At 44.7% G+C, this 19,356-nt stretch overlaps 2 protein-coding genes and 1 long non-coding RNA gene across 4 annotated transcripts; all 3 read right to left on the bottom strand.

The window, feature by feature from the left end:
- Window positions 1-15: 15 nt before the first annotated feature.
- Window positions 16-8,361, bottom strand: LOC130524603 (LIM domain and actin-binding protein 1-like). Of its 2 annotated transcripts, XM_057030878.1 has the most exons (10): window positions 8,119-8,361; window positions 6,199-6,338; window positions 5,985-6,027; window positions 3,554-3,922; window positions 2,547-2,601; window positions 2,360-2,448; window positions 2,065-2,143; window positions 1,956-1,987; window positions 1,754-1,887; window positions 16-1,685 (listed from the first exon to the last, which is right to left on the bottom strand). In XM_057030878.1, the coding sequence occupies exons 2-10, from the start codon at window positions 6,315-6,317 to the stop codon at window positions 764-766; spliced, it is 1,842 nt and encodes a 613-aa protein (XP_056886858.1). In that variant the 5' UTR covers window positions 6,318-6,338; window positions 8,119-8,361; the 3' UTR covers window positions 16-763. The 2 variants fall into 2 exon arrangements, with proteins under 2 accessions (XP_056886858.1, XP_056886859.1); XM_057030879.1 differs by lacking the exons at window positions 5,985-6,027; window positions 6,199-6,338; window positions 8,119-8,361 and adding an exon at window positions 4,725-5,922.
- A 3,224-nt stretch (window positions 8,362-11,585) lies between these two features.
- On the bottom strand, window positions 11,586-12,456 carry LOC130524540 (LIM domain-containing protein 2-like). Its single transcript, XM_057030783.1, has 2 exons — window positions 12,014-12,456; window positions 11,586-11,945 (listed from the first exon to the last, which is right to left on the bottom strand). The coding sequence occupies exons 1-2, from the start codon at window positions 12,160-12,162 to the stop codon at window positions 11,765-11,767; spliced, it is 330 nt and encodes a 109-aa protein (XP_056886763.1). The 5' UTR covers window positions 12,163-12,456; the 3' UTR covers window positions 11,586-11,764.
- Window positions 12,457-14,633: 2,177 nt separating this feature from the next.
- LOC130524338 (uncharacterized) lies at window positions 14,634-15,944 on the bottom strand. Its single transcript, XR_008950107.1, has 4 exons — window positions 15,843-15,944; window positions 15,635-15,728; window positions 15,474-15,569; window positions 14,634-15,200 (listed from the first exon to the last, which is right to left on the bottom strand). It is a non-coding gene; the product is annotated as an uncharacterized LOC130524338 (long non-coding RNA).
- Window positions 15,945-19,356: the final 3,412 nt, after the last annotated feature.

Here is a 19,356-nt window from a genome sequence, read left to right as displayed (position 1 = left end):
ACAAACACACTCGAGTTCCGGTTCAACGTTTTAATCGCCTTCCAGTTTATGCTGAAAAGCCCAAAATGTCACATTACAAATTAGTTTTCTTTTTAAAAAAAATTCAGCAGTGCAAACATGTTTCAGATTTGAAAACCTTAGAAATGGTATCAGGCATAAAAAAGAAACCCAGGCCCCCAAATGTGCAATATATTGTGTCATTAAGGAGATTTTACTGATCGATTGATCCTTTAAGCAATGATTAGAATGATGCCAACTCTTAATCTACACTGCTGCCATTCAAGGTGTGTCTTTATTTTAGAAAACTTGTTCCCTGTGTAAAGTTCAAGCTGATATCAATTAAAAAAGCTACTGTGCCGCTTGACTTGTTTGCTGAGCGAGGGCGCCACCTGCTGGCGGTTTTCTTTTACGAGGGGAACAGACGGGGAATGCCTAACCCAGTAACTGGCCAACTAATGCAGAGATTTACTAAAAACATACTAAATACGCTCCCTTTTCGATTTGAACCATTTTTAAATGAGATGGTTCGTTAAGATAAAAACATTCTTTGGAATAATCTGTGGAAGCCCCCAGATGCTTCCAGGATTAGAACAGAAGAGTTGTACAGATGTTACAGATGATGTGAAACAGTCAGACAGTCACGAGAACAATGAGAAGGCAGTTTCCCAACAGGTGATTGGTTTTTTCTCTCTATAACACCAAAGGGTGGCAGCATTATTTTGATCTACCTCAGGTGGGCCGACGCTCTGGCCGCACGCTGCTTCTAAGAGTCAGAGTCGTCGTCGTAGTAGCGGTTCCTCTTGATCAGATCCTCCGCGCTCAGCTCCTCTGCGTCGCTCCCTTCCTTCTCGTCCTCCCAGAAGCCCACGTCCTGGGAGGTGCGGCTCTGCTTGGGCTGCAAAGGTGGAGAAGGTGATGACGCAATATCTGGCGAGATGCTTCTCAGCGAGCCCTCCTCCTTCGCCTTCGCCTCCTCTGTGGCGTTTACGCTCGGCTCCTTTGCCTTCGGAGGCTCCTCGGGCGTGGCCTTCTCCTCCAGCGATGCTCGCCACTCCATCAGGGACTTGAGGGGGCGGCGTTCCCTTGGTGCCAGAGTGGGGGCGGGGCTGGGTCTGGCGGCGAGGGTGAAAGGCCGACTGCGCTCCTTCAGAGAGGAACTCCTCCTGAGGGTCACCAGCTCTGCCCGATCCGAGCTATGGTGGACCGACGGGCCCTCGTCCTCCGGAGGCCATTTGGCTTTAAAGGGTCGTCCTGAAGCGGTTCCTTCCGTGACCGGGCTGAGCGCCGTTGTCTCCGTCTGGCCCTCCGTAGCCGGAGGAGGCCAGGCCACCCTCAGCCTGCGCGCCTCCATGGCCCTCTCTCTGGACTGCACGTTGGCCCCTGCCCGCGTCTGTGCCCGGCTCTCCAGCAAGGCCGTCAGGTCTGTGACTTTCACCTGTGGCGGCTCCTCCTCGGGCGGCTCCTCCTCGGAGCTCTCGCGCGCTTGGCGGGTCGCCGCGACCGGTTCCTCCTGTTCTCGCGGCTTCGGCGACTCCTCGCCTTCCTCTCCGTTGGTCCGGGGCTCCCACAGCTCCTTGTGAGGACGGCGGCCGAAGCCCTCGTCGTAGTTGCCCTTGGTTTTGAACAGCTGGTTGAAATGGGGCTTGCAGTAGATGTTTCCTTGCAGGGAGGCGTAGTTCCCCAGGCTGGAGACAGAAGACCCACTCAGTCATCCACAGCCTTCCAAGAGATCTCCGACCCGCCGAAGACTCACCTGACTGTTGTGTTGCAGTGATGGCAGCGGAAACAGCGTTTGTGATAGACGTGCTGGAGTGCGACCATCCTCTCCAGAGGATAAACCGTCTTCTGACAGGCAACGCACGTCTCTCTTGGCGGGAGACGGAACCTCTGAACACAGAAACGTTCACGCTCATTCACTGACCTCTTTCATTGGCCGCCGCTTCCTGCTGACTCACCTGAGGTGCTTTGCCGTGGTCGCCGCTCTCTCCTGAAACGGACGAAAACATCAGGCTGTGACACGGGAGACATTTTGACTTCATCCTGCGTGGATTCTCGCCCACTCACCGTTGCACTGAGGCGGGGGGGCGTGTTTCGGATCTGCCGACGCTGGTGATTTTAGAGCCGGCACCTCTGGGGTCACACCCTGGTGGAGGAGAGAGAGAGAGAAACTGAGAGAGAGGCCTACATTTCCTCTTTCAGCTGAGGACAGAGGGAAAAAGGAGAGAAACAGGAAGAAGGCAAACAATCCCAACGCGGCCACTTTGATGGCTGCACACACAGATAAGGCGGCATCGCATGATGTGGCTACAGCCGCGATATTTAACGACATCGTGTGCTCAGTCGTGCTGCGTGAGCTCACAGGCTGAGCGGCGCCTTGTTTGAGAAGGGCAGCCTGGTACTTGGCCATCTTCTCCTTCGTGGATGTCGACTCCAACACTCTGTCGACCGCTGCAGACAGAACAGTCACAGTCAGAGCTGACGCCTTTAAAATCGGGAGAGATTCCTGACTGAAGTGCGTTTAGTGTGGTCGAGAACGTGTATCTGACCTCCGTGTTGATCCGCATCATCTGATGAAGAACTGCGCAGGGCCGTCCTGCCGGCCTGGAAGAATATAAAAATAAGCCAAAGTAAAGTTTGGTGAGGTAAATTTGCATATCTCTCGCACCGGAATTCACTCGAGAGAACCGACTCATTTGTGAAGTGCTTCATTTGTGTGTGTCCAGGTATCACCGACAGCAATGAAGAAGCCAGCACACACACACACACACACACACACACACACACACTTGTTTAGCTGCACTTGCAGGGTCCACCCAATTAAAACAAAGAAACCTCATAATGAAATTGAATAATAAAGGGGCCCGTTTTGGTCAAACCCCACAGTGTGAGTCTTTGGATAATGAAAAACACACACAAGGAGGAGTGTGTCTTATGGGGACACCCATAAATCTAAAGCTGGTGGTTTCAGGTGCTGCTGACAGGATACACGTTCCCATTGTCTCGTTACTTCTGTACCAGCCATGACGTCATTGGGCTCCAGCAGCCAGCGGTAAAGAGCCATTAAACCGTGGCAAAGGTGAGCTTGTATCGGAGTAAAGTTTTTAAAAAAACAACAGCGCTGTTGATTTTCTCACGTCCGTGGACATGAAGTCATTGAGTCGCCGCAGAAGAGAAAAGTCAAAAGCTGAAGCTCGTCGCCACTTGAAAAGCGAAAACATGAGATGTTGCGAATGAGGAATGTGAGCGAGCGGCGAGGTGTTCCGCCGAAGTGTGGAACAGCCTTAGGTCAGGAATGTTCCTGCATTCCTCCGCTTGTGGAAGGTGAGGAGTGGAGGGCTGTAGATGTGGTCTCAGGGGGGAGGGACAAGGAGAGGGAGTGTGTGAGTGTGTGTGTGTGTATGGGGGGGGGGGTACTTTAAGAAATACAGAGAAAACAGATCTCCAGCAACAGGTCTAGAGCCCAAAATGAGCTCATCTGACTCCAACTGTAGAGTGGCTTTTATGATCACTACTACTTTGAGAGGTCTTCTTCAGCCAACAGGTCTTTAATCACCTTGTTCCGAGCGTCCTCTCCTTTCTCAAACCTCATCTTCAGGTTGTTCAGGGGCACCCGGGGTTTTTCGTAAGAGCCGCGGGGGCTGTTAGGAACCTGCTCCTCGGGCGTTTCGGGTCCCTCCCTCTGTGTCAGCTCATCACTGTCCATTCCTCCGTCACCCTGGGGGGCCTTCCCAGCTGCAGGGGGCTGCTGGTCGTGGCGGGTCGCGAGCTGACCGCCCTGAAGGAGCGGAGCCGGCCTGGAAGCGGCCGGCGGCCTGCTGCGTGGCACGTGCTGGGCGGGAGGTGGGACGGAGGGCTGCTCCCAGCGTTTCTTCAGAGCGCTGAGGTTAGCGGACCGCAGCGAGGGCGCCACGACATCGGAAGCCTACGAGAAGAAGGAGAGCCCATCAAAGACTGAGAAGCGGCCAGTCGGCACGTCTGGAAAACGGCGACTCGGCGCGATTTAAAATCAAAACGTCGAACTTTGAGCTCGGTTGTTAGCGACGGTTGAAGCTGACAGCTGTTCGCTGCAGCTGCCGAATGCAACAGCTGGCTGGAGGTGCGGGCGGGCGGGCGGCGGGGCCGTGCCCGCGGAGACGCTGCTCTTCCCGGCTGCATTCCTTTCCACACAACTTCACCTTTCCAAGGAGCGAAAAACTCAGGGGGGGGTTGTTTCGCCATTCGTGCCAACAAAACAAGGAACCACAGAGCAGCCGAAGATCATGTGACCTCCAACTTCCCCAAGTATAACAGAGGAATGCTGAACGGACACCATGCAAATAAATCACCCCTGTCCATGTTTGCTAATCAGCTAATAAAGCTTTAAAAAAAAAAAACGCCACTGTGTTAAAACCATCCAAACTTCATGTCACGCCCATTAGCGGTGGCAAATAAGCACGCGTGATTACTGGAGATCTTTTAATCTATTAGCGTGGCACAACATCAGATAACGCCATGAATAAAGGATTTAAACAAAGAGCACCCCCACCTCCTCCGCTAGACGTACAATTACTGTCTTTGTGACGCCAGTCCAGAGAGAACAAGAACTGGACAAGATGGTTCCTCCATTCACGCAAAAGCCCACGCCAACACACACACACACACACAAACTCCAAACTCCTTAAATGTTGCTGAAGTGACAGAATAAACAACCAGACCCCTTAAAAGGTCAAAGTTCCAGCAGCCACCTTCTGCAGGTCAGAGCTCTTCCAGATGTTAGCCGCGGCTCCAGAGGAAAAAAGGCCTGCTCGCTTGAACTGGTCCAATCCCTTTAACAGCAGGACAATGAATGAGAGGGAGTCATAAAGCCCATGGAACCGAGGCAGGAAATGATACATGCGGGGAGACGTTAACTCTTTGTTCGCCGTGTCGAGAGTTCGTCACTCTGGATTTTACAAACCCTGATGAGAAATGAAGCCAGTAAAACCGGCAACGTGGAAATGGAAAATTCTCAGTTCTCATTAATGGGCGGCTCCTGGACCTGCGTCTAAAAAAAGGTAACTAACAGTTACTTTTGAACACTCTGTACTCCAATCTCAAAGCATTTTTAAATATTTAGACTCAGTCCATGTTCATTGTTGTTGATGTGTTGAGTGAGTCGAACTTGTTCTACGCGTAATTGGAGGATAACTAAAACTACTGTGTCCTAACATAAACCTGACTTTGCCAAAAGATAAGAATTACTTTTAATTCCATCAGAACAACATTTATTTTCCATTATCTATTAATAAATATGACCTTTAATTGAGGAAATACAAAATCTCAACAGAACCATCTCATTTTTTACAGATAATCTTTTACATTTTCTGGTATCACAAATTGTTTAAAACACCCTTTTTCAATTTTATTTCGATTAACTTCACACTTTTATTCAGGACGTGCGTTCAATGAATAAGTCTGGAAGTAAAGCTTAACGCTTCTCCTGACCAGCAAACGGTTCAGTTCTTGTCAACAGTCAGATAATTTCACAAGGGAGGGAGGGAGATGAGCTGCCTTTGTCTCTGTCTCACACACACGCACACACACACACGCACGCACACAAAGTCCACGGTTAAAGTAACATTACCTCGTGTTTCTTCATCATTTCGGTTGATCAGTTGCAGCTTTGTTGTGAAGACTTCTGCACGCTGACAGTGCAGCCAGACAAAGGCCGCTTCAGAGGGATTACACGCTAGTAGGATTACGAGTTTTGTGATCTGCCCGTCGCAACAAGTGGCCAATTAGAGGCCAGCTAAGAGAGTTGGCATGGCGAGCCTGCGTCTGCTCATTTCAACACGCAACAGTTAGTCCAGCAACATCAGCAGTGGCTGAGCAATTGAGGCGCGAAGCACAAACACCTCGTTTAAGCGATACACTGCCAAGGAGAAGCTCATTAAAGCGATACAGGTTAGGGTGTGTGATGGATTCAGTCTGGTTTTTGACAGATTTGGACAAACAGAAATACTCACTTTTTTCTTCTCTGCACTCGACTCCTCAGCTGCCTTCTGGTACCTGACGGGGATGGACACAACACTGACCTCTGGTGGCTCAAATCAAAACGGCCTTTTTCCATATTTTTGGGGGTATTTTTAAAAGCGTTAGAATCAATGCGAGTCATTGCATCCTTATCAAATATATATTATGTGACAACCAGAAGCACAAGGACGAACTCGTGTCACTCACTTGGAGAAGCGCTCAGCTATGGCGTTGTGTCGCCCTCGTCCGCTCAGCGACAGCTCCTTAGCTGTGACGCGTAACGACTGCGTCGCCCATGACCGCCGGTTGAACGGGCCGCTGTCCATCTCTGCCAGCTACTGAATAATCTGAACAGGAAATGTTTGAAATTATACTTCGACGACAAAGTATCACTGATAAAAAAAGAGCCATTGAGGCCCTTTGAACTGAAAATTGGGACTCTGCGTCCTCGTCTCACTGAGTTTTAAGTGGAAAAATGATACAGAAATCCACTATGGTGTGTTTAGACTCAGCATCATTGCCGCGGAGCCGCTCTCCTTCGGATTAGCCGTTTTCACAACTCCAATACCTGACACGCATACCTAAGGGTGCTCCTCACTTGCACCGGTGTTCACGGAGCTATGCGTGTAAAAAAAACAAACAGTCGGCCTGCTTGAACTTGCAACCGTCCTCGTGAAGCTCAAACAGAAGCGCGGCTACAAACTGTGAGCAGACGACTCACCAAAGGTAGCAATTTAGGTTGATCACAGCCTGCAGGGCTGTTTGTCTGGACCTTTTCAGTGAGGTGGGCCCGTTACGTCACCCCTCAGATACAGATCAACACCAGTGACAGGACTTTGGAACTGAACTGGGTTGAGAATTCAAATGCAGCGCTGTGTTACAGGCTAAGCAAATTAGCTAATACAATATGCAACTCATCACCTGTTAGTTAGCTGACGATCTTCAAACTCAGATGTTCACACACAGGAAAAGATAGAGTTGTGTTTTTTGGTGCTACAAGATTTAATTCCTGACAGATTTAGATACTGTTATCATGATGACCTATTGATTATCTTCGCAATGTGGCGCTCAGCTAATGACGAAATGGTAAAACACTGAAAGATCGAGTTTAAAAGTTCAGTCGGTCGGACTGTGGAGTTATTTTTAGCACATCGACGAAGCTGAGCGGGAAATTCCGGCTTCATTAATTTGATTAAAATTAAAACGATGGTGTGTTAAACAGACAGCAGACCGAAAAGGAAACTAAACTTCCTGTAAAAAAAGTTGATGCTGCAACTTTATATCTGCTGATCACGCTCTTGCGTTATGACATTCCCCGCTGCTGGCCACGCGAAAACACACACTGAAATTCCAATTTTGAAAAAAATAAAAATAATACTATTTGTCCACACACAGAAACAGAAAGAAAACAAATACGGCTATACTCAAATAAATATGTTATAACCTCCAAGCTGGAGAAGACAGCAATTAATTGAAGACATTGATACTTGTTTAATTATTCCTCCCTGCAGTAGCAGGTGCTCTGAAAAAAGAGCCTCCAAACCTTTGTAGGCCAACAGATATATGAGCTTTTGTAATCTGATCATCTTCTTCACTTATCAGCAAAAGGTGGCTGCTGACCTTTGACCCCCTCTGCAGCAGCAAACACTTTTACAGTGTGTGGACTCAGGACGAACAAGGAGGCGACGTTGCCTAAGGCAGGAAGGTGTAATAACAATTCTCTGGGTTATTAATAAGACAACAGTCTATTGTTTGTGACCAACGGGTAAAGGCAAAGTTGTAGATTAGCCGAACGGTGGCCAAACAGGATTAGAAGATACCTTTTAAATCCAGGTGGTGGATTTAGAAAACATCTGTCTTGAAGAAAAACCTGCATAAATAGTTTCTGAGGTGTATCAGGAGACGCCATCGACCTAATCTACCCGATCCAGCAGTTGGGCTGGTTTTGGTATCGATCATCGCGGAAGGTGACACACGCACGTCGGCTCACCTTAAAGAAAAGACGCCGGATAAACTAGCTCTGAAGGACACGCTCGACATTTAAAGACTTATATTTCACCGTCGTTTAAGTCAAGCCACTTGGTGGTTGGGTTTTTCTTAAGTTGTTGCTGGGAATTTTAGTCTTACCTGTGCGAACTTCCGTTGAGCGAGTCGGGACACCTGACACTAGCTGCTGCCACTGCGTCACCGCCTGATGTGGGCCAGGCAGGGCCGGCGGGCAGCGCGGAAGGTGCGGTGGGAGTGGTCAATAGCCGGGTCACGTGGTTAAATCAGCCAATGAGAGGGGCGCTTACCTCTACCTGCCGGTCTGTCAGGTTTCGACGCCAAGTTCAGTAATAAAAATGCCTGAAAATACAGATTTACTCAACAGGAAAGGATCTAAGGGGAAGGAAATAAGAGGAGGCGCGTAGACAGCGCGTTTTGTTCCGCTCCCACGTCTGCATGTTGCGCGTCACGAATCATATGCAGTGACGCCTTGAAATGACGGAAGTAGTTGTAAAGCCATCGCTAAATAAATCGTTAGAAAGGTCCACCGTGTGATAATTTTTTGTTTAAGATAATTTAGTAACAGAAATCAAATAGAAGTAACAGGAACACGTATATACAATGTGTAGCATTAGAATGATGTTCAATTGTGGTTAAATTTACTGATTTCTTAGCTAGATATACAGCAATAATCTCTGAAAATGAAATTCAGGAGAGAAGAAATGTGCAGATAAAAAATATATATACGTGTTCTTTCCAAAGCAGAGAACATGAGTTTGTTTCCTAATACGTCCACACGTAGAGGTGATTAAAAATCTTCTGGATTTCCAAAATATTAAACTTCAGATAAGAGTGATATCTCCGGAATCTGTCAGAATACTTCAATCACCGGTGTAACCGGGTCGTTAAACCGTTCATAGTTAAAATAGTTTTGTGTGAGGTTTGTGTTTTCCTACATTATAAACTTAAGGGCTCGGTTACACTTAATTCCAGCAGTTACCATATTCCAAGAGCCTAAGCTACAGACACGAGCACGGTGGGATTTAGAAGGGGGTGTCTTTTGAAAACATTCTCCAGTGTTTTCTGCTCTCACAAATCCACAATCGACTTGAAACCATGATTTAAAACATTATTTATCTCTTCTTGTACTCGTCAGTCACGATGTTTAGAGGTTCTGATCCGGAACAGATTTTAATGCTACCTGGAACCATTCAGAGCCTATTTAAATCTCGTGGGTTTTGTTTGTTTGTTTGTTTGTTTTTGAGAAGGATGGTGCACAGTAGAGGTTTCGTGTGTTACATTTGAATGTTGCATTGTTGTGTTTCTCCTATATTGGGGTAGTTTAATGGAGAATATAATATATATTCTAATATTATATACGATAGCATTATTATTATTATTATTGTTATTATTATTATTATTATAAACCCACATCAATATAAACCCATCTGTACTACATCTGATTTGGAAAAGCACCTCAATCATTTGGTCATCATCGAACCAGCTGATTTCTAGGTTCTTCTTTTATCCTTTAGGGAATGTGTTCACTGCCCTTATGTATTTTTTTAATCAATATGTGATTTTAATATCAGTACATTTAATCTTAATGGAGCTAGGACTGATTTTAGAAGAGTCGCTATTTTTAAATTACCGGTACTGGACATTAAGCATATTGACATTATGCTAGTTCAAGAAACCCACAGTTGTCCCTACATAGAAAGTGAATGGAAGAGAGCTTTTACTGGGGATGCCATCGGTCCAGTCTTGGGGGGGGGGGGGGGGGGGGGATTTTAATTTGCTATGAGGTTTCTACATGGCTCTTTTACTGTTGGTGAAGTCATTCCCGGTGTTTTATTGAAAGTTAAAGGTGTTTCAGAAAATGTGAAACTTGTGCTTTTAATAGCATTTTTGAATAGCATTTTTAAGCAAGTTAAGTGTCTGTGTAGCAAAGACTGATTTACAGGATGCATCTGGAAAGACGCTGTATAAGATGCCGGTGAAGACCATGAACAGGCACAGACTGAACCAGAGAGCTGACATACCCTGAAGATGGTACTTTGGCCTGGCTCCAGCCCGCAGGCCCCAGTGGAGGACACTGTACAACCATCCACTCTCTAAGAGTCACACTGATCACCCCTGTTAAGTCCTCCATAGTATCTTCCTAGGAAACTTAATCATAGCAATCAATAATGAAACTGTGAAAAAGTGTCCCTTTTGTGACAATAGGGAGACAACTTTGGATACACATGTCATCACAAGTGTCAGCTTTTAAACTTTGTTTTAGGGCAGGCCAAGGTGGTAGTGTAGGTGGAGTTTTTATTTGCTTTATCTTTGCAATTAATTAATTTTATTACTCAACATTCCAGGTGTTCCTCAATTAACTTGTTTTTGATCATAATTCATCCTTCTTGTATACTTTTCTTTTTTACATTTTGAATAAAAACACTTTTTATATCACTACCCCTCTAATGCGCAACATGGGTCTAAAATGACCCATAACCATTTCCCATGTTATTTCATGTATGGCTGAGTGTTTCTAAGATGAATGTTTATAATCTATGTATTTAATAATTTGTTAACCCAACTATTCCTTCAATTTTAATTGTTTTATTTAGCACAAATCATCATATTAAGTGTTCTGTTCTTCCTTTATGAATAAGCATTGTCAGTCTTCATGAAGTTTTCACACATGGGTCAGAAATGACCCACATTTGTGTAACATGCAGTATTTACACTATTTACCACTGTGGAGAACTATTTGAAGACCTGAAACATGTAGGTCTTATTTTACAGTAATTATCAACTTAAATATGCTATATTTATATTATATTTATCATTGTAATTATAGTTATTGTTACCATCAATAATAAATATATAATAATAAAAATAAGTAAATATAACTGATAAGGTTTAAGTAACCTGGAGAAAAAGTACATTACTTGTCAGAGAGGAAAATATATTCAATACTATTAGCTATATTGTATTATAGCATATTATATTGTAGCTAGCAATCTATCTTAGCTAGGACACCAAAATAAAGCTAAACTAGTGCGACAGTTGACAGATCCTGTCACTAGAAATGCATGATCACTGCACTGTGATCAGTTGTTATATTTTATTTGGTCACAAATTAGATGTTAAATGGTTAAAATATCAACTGTTCAACTGTTATCAGAGGTATGTGTCTACAGAATGTTCATGTTTGTGTACGACAAATAAACACATTTCAAATATAAAATGTATGATTATTTGGCCCAAAGCATTGCTGAAGTGATTATTTGAAGCAAGTTATAGTTTGAAGTAATTTAATTAAAAATCACACTTGGATAAATGGGTCATTTTTGACCCATGTGGTGTAGTAATCCAAAATCTATTTTTATTCCTAAAATAATAAACAGACAATGGAAGCATTGGCCTTGTAATTGACCTTCTAATCAAAAACAAGATATTAAAATTATAATTGGGACATTTAATAATAAAATGATTTTTTTTAAAAACAGCAAAGAAACTCACCCAGCCTGAAAACACATGGAAAATGAATTTTGACCCATGTTGTGCATTAGAAGGGGTGTTCATATGTTGTGCATCAAGGGGTTAAGCTGTAGGAAAGATAGAAGAGGGTTTTATTGTTGAACCTGTTACAGTGTGTATCAACATGATCATGTCCAGACTCATCATTGATTTTAAGTATAAAAAGGCAGCTGGGAATCTGGACTCTTTTGAGCAGGTCCGGTGTTTTAATCACGTCCTTTGTTTTTTGAATCTTGGCAGCTTGGAGATGCACTGGTTACTCTTGTTCTTGTGGCTCCCCCGATTCCTCGCCTTCCTCTACATTGGTCTGGGGCTCCCCCACCTTCTGGAGTTGACTGCGGCCAAAACCCTCGTTGTAGTTGCCCTCGGTTTTAAACAGGAGCTTGAAATGGGGCTTGCAGTAGATGTTTCCTTGCAGAGCGGCATAGTTGCCCAGGCTGGAGACAGAAGACCCACTCAGTCATCCATAGCCTTTCAAGAGATCTCAGACCTACCAAAGACTCACCAGACTGTTGTGTTGCAGTGATGGCAGCGGAAACATGCTTTGTGATAGACTTGTTTGTCTGCGATCAGCCTCTCCAGAGGATAAACCGTTTTCTGACAGGCAACGCACGTCTCTCTTGGTGGGGGACGGAACTTATAACACGGCAACATTCACACTCGTTCAGGAATTGCACAGGCAAAAGTCGGACCTCTTTCATTTGCAATCGCTTCCTGCTGACTCACCTGAGGTGCTTTTTCTGTGGTTGCCGCTCTCTCCTAAAATATATTCCTTTAAACAAAGCCCATGAGCTCACCACACCTCTGGTTGAATGACCTCTCACACCAGGGGGAGCAAGGAAGACCCTTGCTGTTGTAGGCCAGGGAGATAGCCCCTACAATCCAGCGGGAAAGCCTCTGTTTGGACAGTGCTTTTCCCTTAGCTGGATTAGCATAACAAACAATCAATTAGACAAATAAATGCACACCCTGGGTGCGATCCATATGTGCATAATGTACGCACAGGGCATAAGGAGTGCAACCTCCTCTGCTCCTCAGAAGCAAAATAATAAATATCTAATATCTATCTAATAAAATATCTAACAACAGGTTGTTAGGTTTTTTTATGTTGCTGCTGGGAGTTTTAGTCTTACCTGTGCGTACTTCCGTTCAGCAACTAGGGACACCTGACAGTGACTGCTGCCGCAGCGTCGTCGATTTATGTGGGCCAGACAGAGCCGGCGGGGAGCGAAGGAGGTGCAGTGGGAATGGTAAATATTCTGATCATTTGGGTAAGCCAATGAGGGGGAAGGGGGGTTCCTTACCTCAACCGGCCAGTCTGTCAGGCTTCGACACAAAGCTGAGTAATAAAAATGCCTTAAAATACAGATTTACTCAACAGAAAACTATCTCAATGGAAGAAAATAAGAAGAGTCGTGTAGGTAGAAGTAACACGAACAGAGTGTGTAACAAAATAAGAATATTGTTCACTTTTGGTTAAATTTGCTGATTTCTTAACTAGATTTTTCACAATGAAACTTGAAATTGAAAACTAGGAGAGAAGAAATGTGCAGATAAAGGAATATATAGGTGATTAATAATGTCTGGATTTCCAATGTATTGCAGGAGCTTGGGTTCTAGGTTGTGGAAGAACTCAGATGAAGAATTCTGCCTTCACATCAGTCTCTGTATCCCATATACCTCTCATCTACAGGAAGTACCACTTTCTTAAATACACACAGGAAACACATGAACGAAGGTAAGTCTTCAATCACACACACAACCTCGCTCATGGTGTGAAAGCAACCAAAAACAGCAAATAAACAGATCAACAATTAGAGCCAAAGCAATAAAAGACCAACATTAAGGAGTTGCCAAATTGCAAAAGACAACACCTACAACAGACAAGGAAACAGGGCTAACACCAACTTGAACCCACATACACCAACACAATGCATGCTGGGAAACCCCCACATTGACCCTCTCCAGCACGGTACAGTATTAAACTTCTCTTTAATTGTCAAAACCTTTCAAATAAGAGTGATATCTCCGGAATCTATCAGAATATATCACTCCCCAGTGTAATCAGGTCATAAAACCATTCATAGTTAGAACAGTTTTGTGCGTTGTCCCACATACGTACAGACATTCGCGCACATTTGAATGCTTCATTATAAATCTAAGGGCTCCTTTATACTTATTACATCAGCAGTTACCATATTCCAAGAGCCTAAGCTCCAGACACGAGCACAGTGGGATTTAGAAGGAAGTGTCTTTTGAAAACATTCTCCAGTGTTTTCTGCTCTCACAAACCCACAATCAACTTGAAACCATGAAGGCATCAGAGAGCACGTGTCTTCACCTCAAAACATTATTTAATCTCTTCTTGTACTGTACTTGTCAGTCATGATGCTTAGAGGTGTGCAGATATGGAGCTGATACCTTATTAACTATAATAATAACCCACCTCAATATAAACCCTATCTGTATTACATCTGGTGCAAAGTGACCCAATGTGTCCCTCCTGTTGGTACAATAAGGTTTCAGGCTGCCACAAATGGTGGAAATAAATACTTTAAAAACATAACTGTTTATATTTTTATGGTTACACAGTATTTCTCCAGGCTTAAAAACTCAGACATAAAGAGTTTGACAGGCTCAAGAGCGGTTCCTCCACAACTAGTTAGTGCCAGGAATGCCGACTGGCTGGTCGTACAGGCTGCAAAATGAGTTGATGAGAATGCAGAATTACACAAACAGTGGAAGGTGTTTTTCTAAAGTGGAGGAATTGTGAAGCATGAAGAGCTGCACAGAAACAAAGAGGGTCTGAAATACTGTAGATGACATGAATGAGGGAGTTTTTTAAATTTTGAATATTTATACAGTACAAGTGGAATCTGTTTTTCAATTGTTGGTGATACAGAGAAACAGGAAATCTCTCTTTTAAATATAAATGGAAGAAGTCAGCGAAAACATTGAGTTTAAAACATTATTTGTAGTCAATGATCCTTCCTTTAACAAAACTGAGATCTCATGAAGCTCTCTGCCTGAGGTGTCTCTACCACATTAATTTTTGTTTCCTTTTTTGGTATATTCTGCAAATTGTGTAACTGCCAACAATACAAATAACCAGACAGAAACTGGGGACAGGTGTGTAAGTTCTCTTTCATTTCAAACAAGGAAACTTAAATGGCTAATTTCAGTACAATAAAGGACAACTGAAATAAAAACAAATACAGCAACGGGGAGGTTTCAGGAGATGTTACTTAAGGCAGAGCCATTCAGAGGAACTGGGATTGAAATTGCTCCAAGGATCGTTGGTGGTTCCTGGGGAACAAGATTCTGCTGCAAAGGATTCCAGCACTGAACTGAGCTGGGAACAGGAAGATTCTAGAAGCCCCAGATAGTGACTCCCTACACAATAACCATGATTAACAGTTGAATACTTTTCATTCAGATTTGGACTGTTGTTGATTTTCAGGATGTCAAGTGACTCAGGAGATGAGGGTACATCAAGTACTATAAATGCTTGGATGGATCCAGGTATGAGCAGAGCAACTGGTGGTAACATCCAGACATCCCAGCCAAAAATGCAGGAACTCGCCAGATTGCATGATGAGTTTGCACGGTTAAGCGATGAAGCAAGGCTTTAGAGTGCTCTCACACTTTCCTCGTACCAAAAGAACACCAGGTTTCAGTGTTTAGTGGGGAGTCTGGTAAGGATGGAAGAACAGGAGATTACTGATGTGGAAAGAGCATTAAGGTCAAGAGCAGTCTCAAAGAAAGCAGTGTGGCCATATATTGGCACTTTTACGCGGTCTGGCATTAGATGATGTACGGTTGGGTGGCGGAGCACTCAGTGGGACCAAATGTTCTATACTCCTACCTGAGAGATGCTATTGGTGAAAAGCACAGTCCGACACAACTTTGGCAGCCCTTTTACAATCGTAAACAAATAGATGGTGAGGATCTTCAGGACTACTCACATGCGATGAGAAAACAATCCTGAAGGAACAGTTTATTGAGCGTCTAAGGGGTCCGATGGTCTGTCGTGAGCTCCAGAAACTCCTGATTCCAGCCTTCTATAGAAGAGAAATTAAGCTCTCTTGTCAGCAAATCTGAGGTTTCAGTTATGAAGATTCCTCACGGTTCCATTGATGATAATGATGAATCTACAGCACTGGACAGTATCCAAAGGGAAGTAGCTCAGCAGGAAAAACAGCTAGCTGAGCTAACCTGTGCTGTGGGTAAAGTAAGCACAATTTAGCGACAACATGTTACGGAATGGGGGTTTCTAATAGAACCCGAATGCAGGCCATTTTACAGTGGTAAAATGGTCTAAAGGTTTTATTTACAGGGCAGGGGAGCAACACACGAGCAGCCCTCCAGGACTGCCGAGCACCAGGGAACAGAAGCAGCCCTCCAGGGCAACAGGAAACTCAGGAACAGGAGCGGCACAACCTGCTTAAATAGGCAGCAAGATGTAAATTGCCTACAGGTGCGCCTGCCTGCAGTGCCAGCTGCCACCAATCGTGCTCCACACCACCCCCTGCAGGACAAAGCCAGACACAACCCAGAACCCCAACATACCATGTACAAAGTCAAGGCTCAGGCCACAGCCAAAGTTCTCACCAGATGGCCAACCAATTTGTTTTAAGTCTTGTGCTAATGGACACATTGCAAGAAGGTGTCTGCAGGCCCAAGTAAGTCCAGGTTCTCTAACCTGTGGCCCCTTTGTAGATCAGGAAAACTTGAAAAACGGTTGAGGGCAAACTCTGGAGAGTTGTGGTGCTGCGCCTTCTTTACACCGGTAGCCAGGTCAGCGCAATATCTGAGAAATTCTTTAAAGAACATTTGGCTGAGAAGTGGGAGACCATCCATCCGACATTTATGTGGTTAAAGATCACTGCAGCCAGTGGATTGGAACTGCCCTATACAGGTTATGTAGAACTAGTGTTACAACTTGCAGCCAAAATTGCAGCCAAAGGCAGGACCCAAGAATGCAGACAGGTGAGACAGTTGACAGTGAGCAAACGATTTCTTTACACAATATTTACAGTAGTGAAGGAAAGTGCATGTTTCACTAGTGCGTGCAATGGCAAATGATGTGAGAATGGTGTTACCAGACTTGTCGAGATGAATATTGTTGGAAAGTGCAGAGAACTTGTGCACCAGGAGTTTGACCCCACCATGGGTGGGAAACTAGACTCGCGCTGGAAAGAGTTTTTTCAGCACCTTCATACAGTAAATGTAGCAGACAAACCCTATTTTGCTAGAATGGTGGGTAGGAATGTAGTACATTTACCTGCCTTGTCAGTTTCTACAGTCATGGACAAGGGCCTTCGAACAGTTGGGGAGAAAGGCTCCCTGTCCCTGTTGGAGCCTACAAGCTTATCTTTGCCAGCAGGGTTGGTTGTGTTGCGAACCTCCAATCTTTTTCCTGTCCAAGTAATTAATCTGTCCCATGAGGACATCTGGTTCAAGTCTTTGGGAATCACTTACTCGTGTGGAGGGGATTCAGAGTAACAAGACTGGTGAGGTGCAGTTTCTAAGAATTTCAGCAGACACAGGGGAAGTAAGCATTGATAGACATAAAGTAGAAACACCAAGTGTACAGTCAATTTTGGACCAGCTCAATGTTGGTGGTAACCAAGAACTGCAGAAACTGCTGGCTTCGCTAGTGGCTAAGTACTTATTTATTTTTGCTACAGAGGACAAGGATTTGGGTCAAATGGACAGAGTACAACATGAGACCCACTTTACCGATGATGTTCCTGTGATGTTCCAATACTACCCAACCAATACTGAGAAGTTAGGGAATACATTGGTAAATTACTGAGAAAAGGTGTGATCCAGGAGAGCGCTAGTCCTTATGCTTCCCCCATAGTGCTAGTGCATAAATCAGATGGTATACTAAGGCTTTGTGTTGACTACAGGAAGCTCAATACAAAGACTTGATGAGATGCTTTGAAAGTGATGAACGTTTTGATGCACTAAGAGGGGTGAAGTTCTTTTCCACCATAGACTTGGCAAGTTGACACCACCAAGTGGTGATCCATGAGAAAGACCGGCCAACAACTGCATTCACCACACCCTTTGGTTTGTCTATGTGAGAACGCCATTTGGGTTTTCCAAGTGAGATCTCTGCATAGACTGGACTTTTTTGGGGGTTTTCTTGACTACATTTCGCCTTCTCTTCAGAGGGCTTCTTCAGCTTGGAACTTAGGACTCAGAAACCACAAGAATATCATCTAAATAAACCGCAAGGATTTGGACAACCACATCGTTCATTATCACTTGAAGGCGCCTCCTGGGGAGAAGACAAAACATCTTCAAGAAAACCCTAAGAAGTCCGGTCGATCCAGAGCTCTTACTTGGATAACCATGACCTGGATGAATAAGAATCTACACAGACACCATTTGGGTTGTGTAATGCCCCGGCCACATTTTAAAGGCTCCTCCAATTGATAATGAACAATCTGGTAGAGTACTGCGTATAACATTACACCACACTCATCCACTGGATGTGCACCATAATACTTTCTCTTTGGGATACAACCACATCTTCCAGTGGATGCTTTGTTAAGAAGAGAGTGTGAGTCCGATAGCAGATGGGATTGGTTGGTTGTTCACCAGGAGAGACTCAAACAGGCACATGAAAGGTCAAGAGAGTGGATGTGTTCCGTCCTTTGGTGGAGGTTGGTCAGTTGGTGTTTCTGAGATAGACCTGTGGGCAAAAATAAAATCCAGGATGGACTCCTAAAGTCTATAGAGTGATTGACATTCTTGGCACCACACACCATTGAACCAATAGACAGAGGTCCCTCTAAGAGGGTTCATAGGTCAGGATTGAGGCCATATGGGAGGCCAGTGACCAAGCCCAGAAAAAGAGTAACAGAAGTACATAGTGCACAGCCTGCAGTGAGTCTGTCAGATGAGACAACTGAGGCTGATTTGGTTGTCAAGTTATTCTGCCTCACAACGCAGAGTGAGCAGTCTGCCTGATGTCACCGATGGGGTTGGGTTGCCTGGGGTTATGGCCAGCAGTGAGTTTGACCGGGATAGTGAAGGGGCCATTAAAGATGCTCAGAGTGAAGAAATGGGTTCTGTGGTGTCCGACCTGTCTGGTATGCCAGACCAGGAAGGGTCTGCGGTTACACATCCAGTTTTGGGTGTAGCAGTGAAGCCGGCACCCGTGCCTCCAGTGGAGAAGTACAAGGGGCAACTGCTGAGTCTCACTCGGACCCGTTTCACTTACCAAAACCCACCTCTAATGCTGTCAATGTTAGCATTGACATGGTTCCTCAAGTCCTGACAAGCCTTAGTGCTGCCTTTCTAAAAAAACATAAGGCTTTGCAGAGAACATTTGCTGCTTCAGGAGTTGTGCAGGAGAGTCTGTAACTGGGTGGTGAAACCGTTCATAGTTAAAATACTGGGTTACTGGGCGGTGATGACAAAATGAGTCGCTACATGTCTGCTATGCGTTTCATGGGTGTTCGGAGTGACTGGTATAGGATTGGTGTGAGGGTATTCTCAAGTGTAGTGCTGCTGTAGCATTTTTGGTGGCCATCTGTGAGTGCGCAATGGCGTGTCCAATTGGGTGGCGGAGAAGAGACCTTAGCAACGGCCAATTAGCTCGACATTCATGTGTAGTTTCTTTCCCACTGCTGTGTTTTTTCTTTTTGGTTGTCTCTTTATTGTACTGAAATGCTCAATTTAAGTTCCTTTGTTTGAAGTAAATATAAATGAAAACTACACACCTGTCTCCAGTTATTAGTATTCTTGCCGGTCACATTAAAAAGACAATAAGACATAACCTCTCATGCACAGTGTGGTGGCTTATCACAAAATAATGACTGAATTATGAAG

The sequence above is a fragment of the Takifugu flavidus genome, chromosome 4, assembly GCF_003711565.1.
Source record: "Takifugu flavidus isolate HTHZ2018 chromosome 4, ASM371156v2, whole genome shotgun sequence".
Taxonomy (NCBI): domain Eukaryota; kingdom Metazoa; phylum Chordata; class Actinopteri; order Tetraodontiformes; family Tetraodontidae; genus Takifugu; species Takifugu flavidus.
This window is presented reverse-complemented; position numbering and strand designations above follow the sequence as displayed.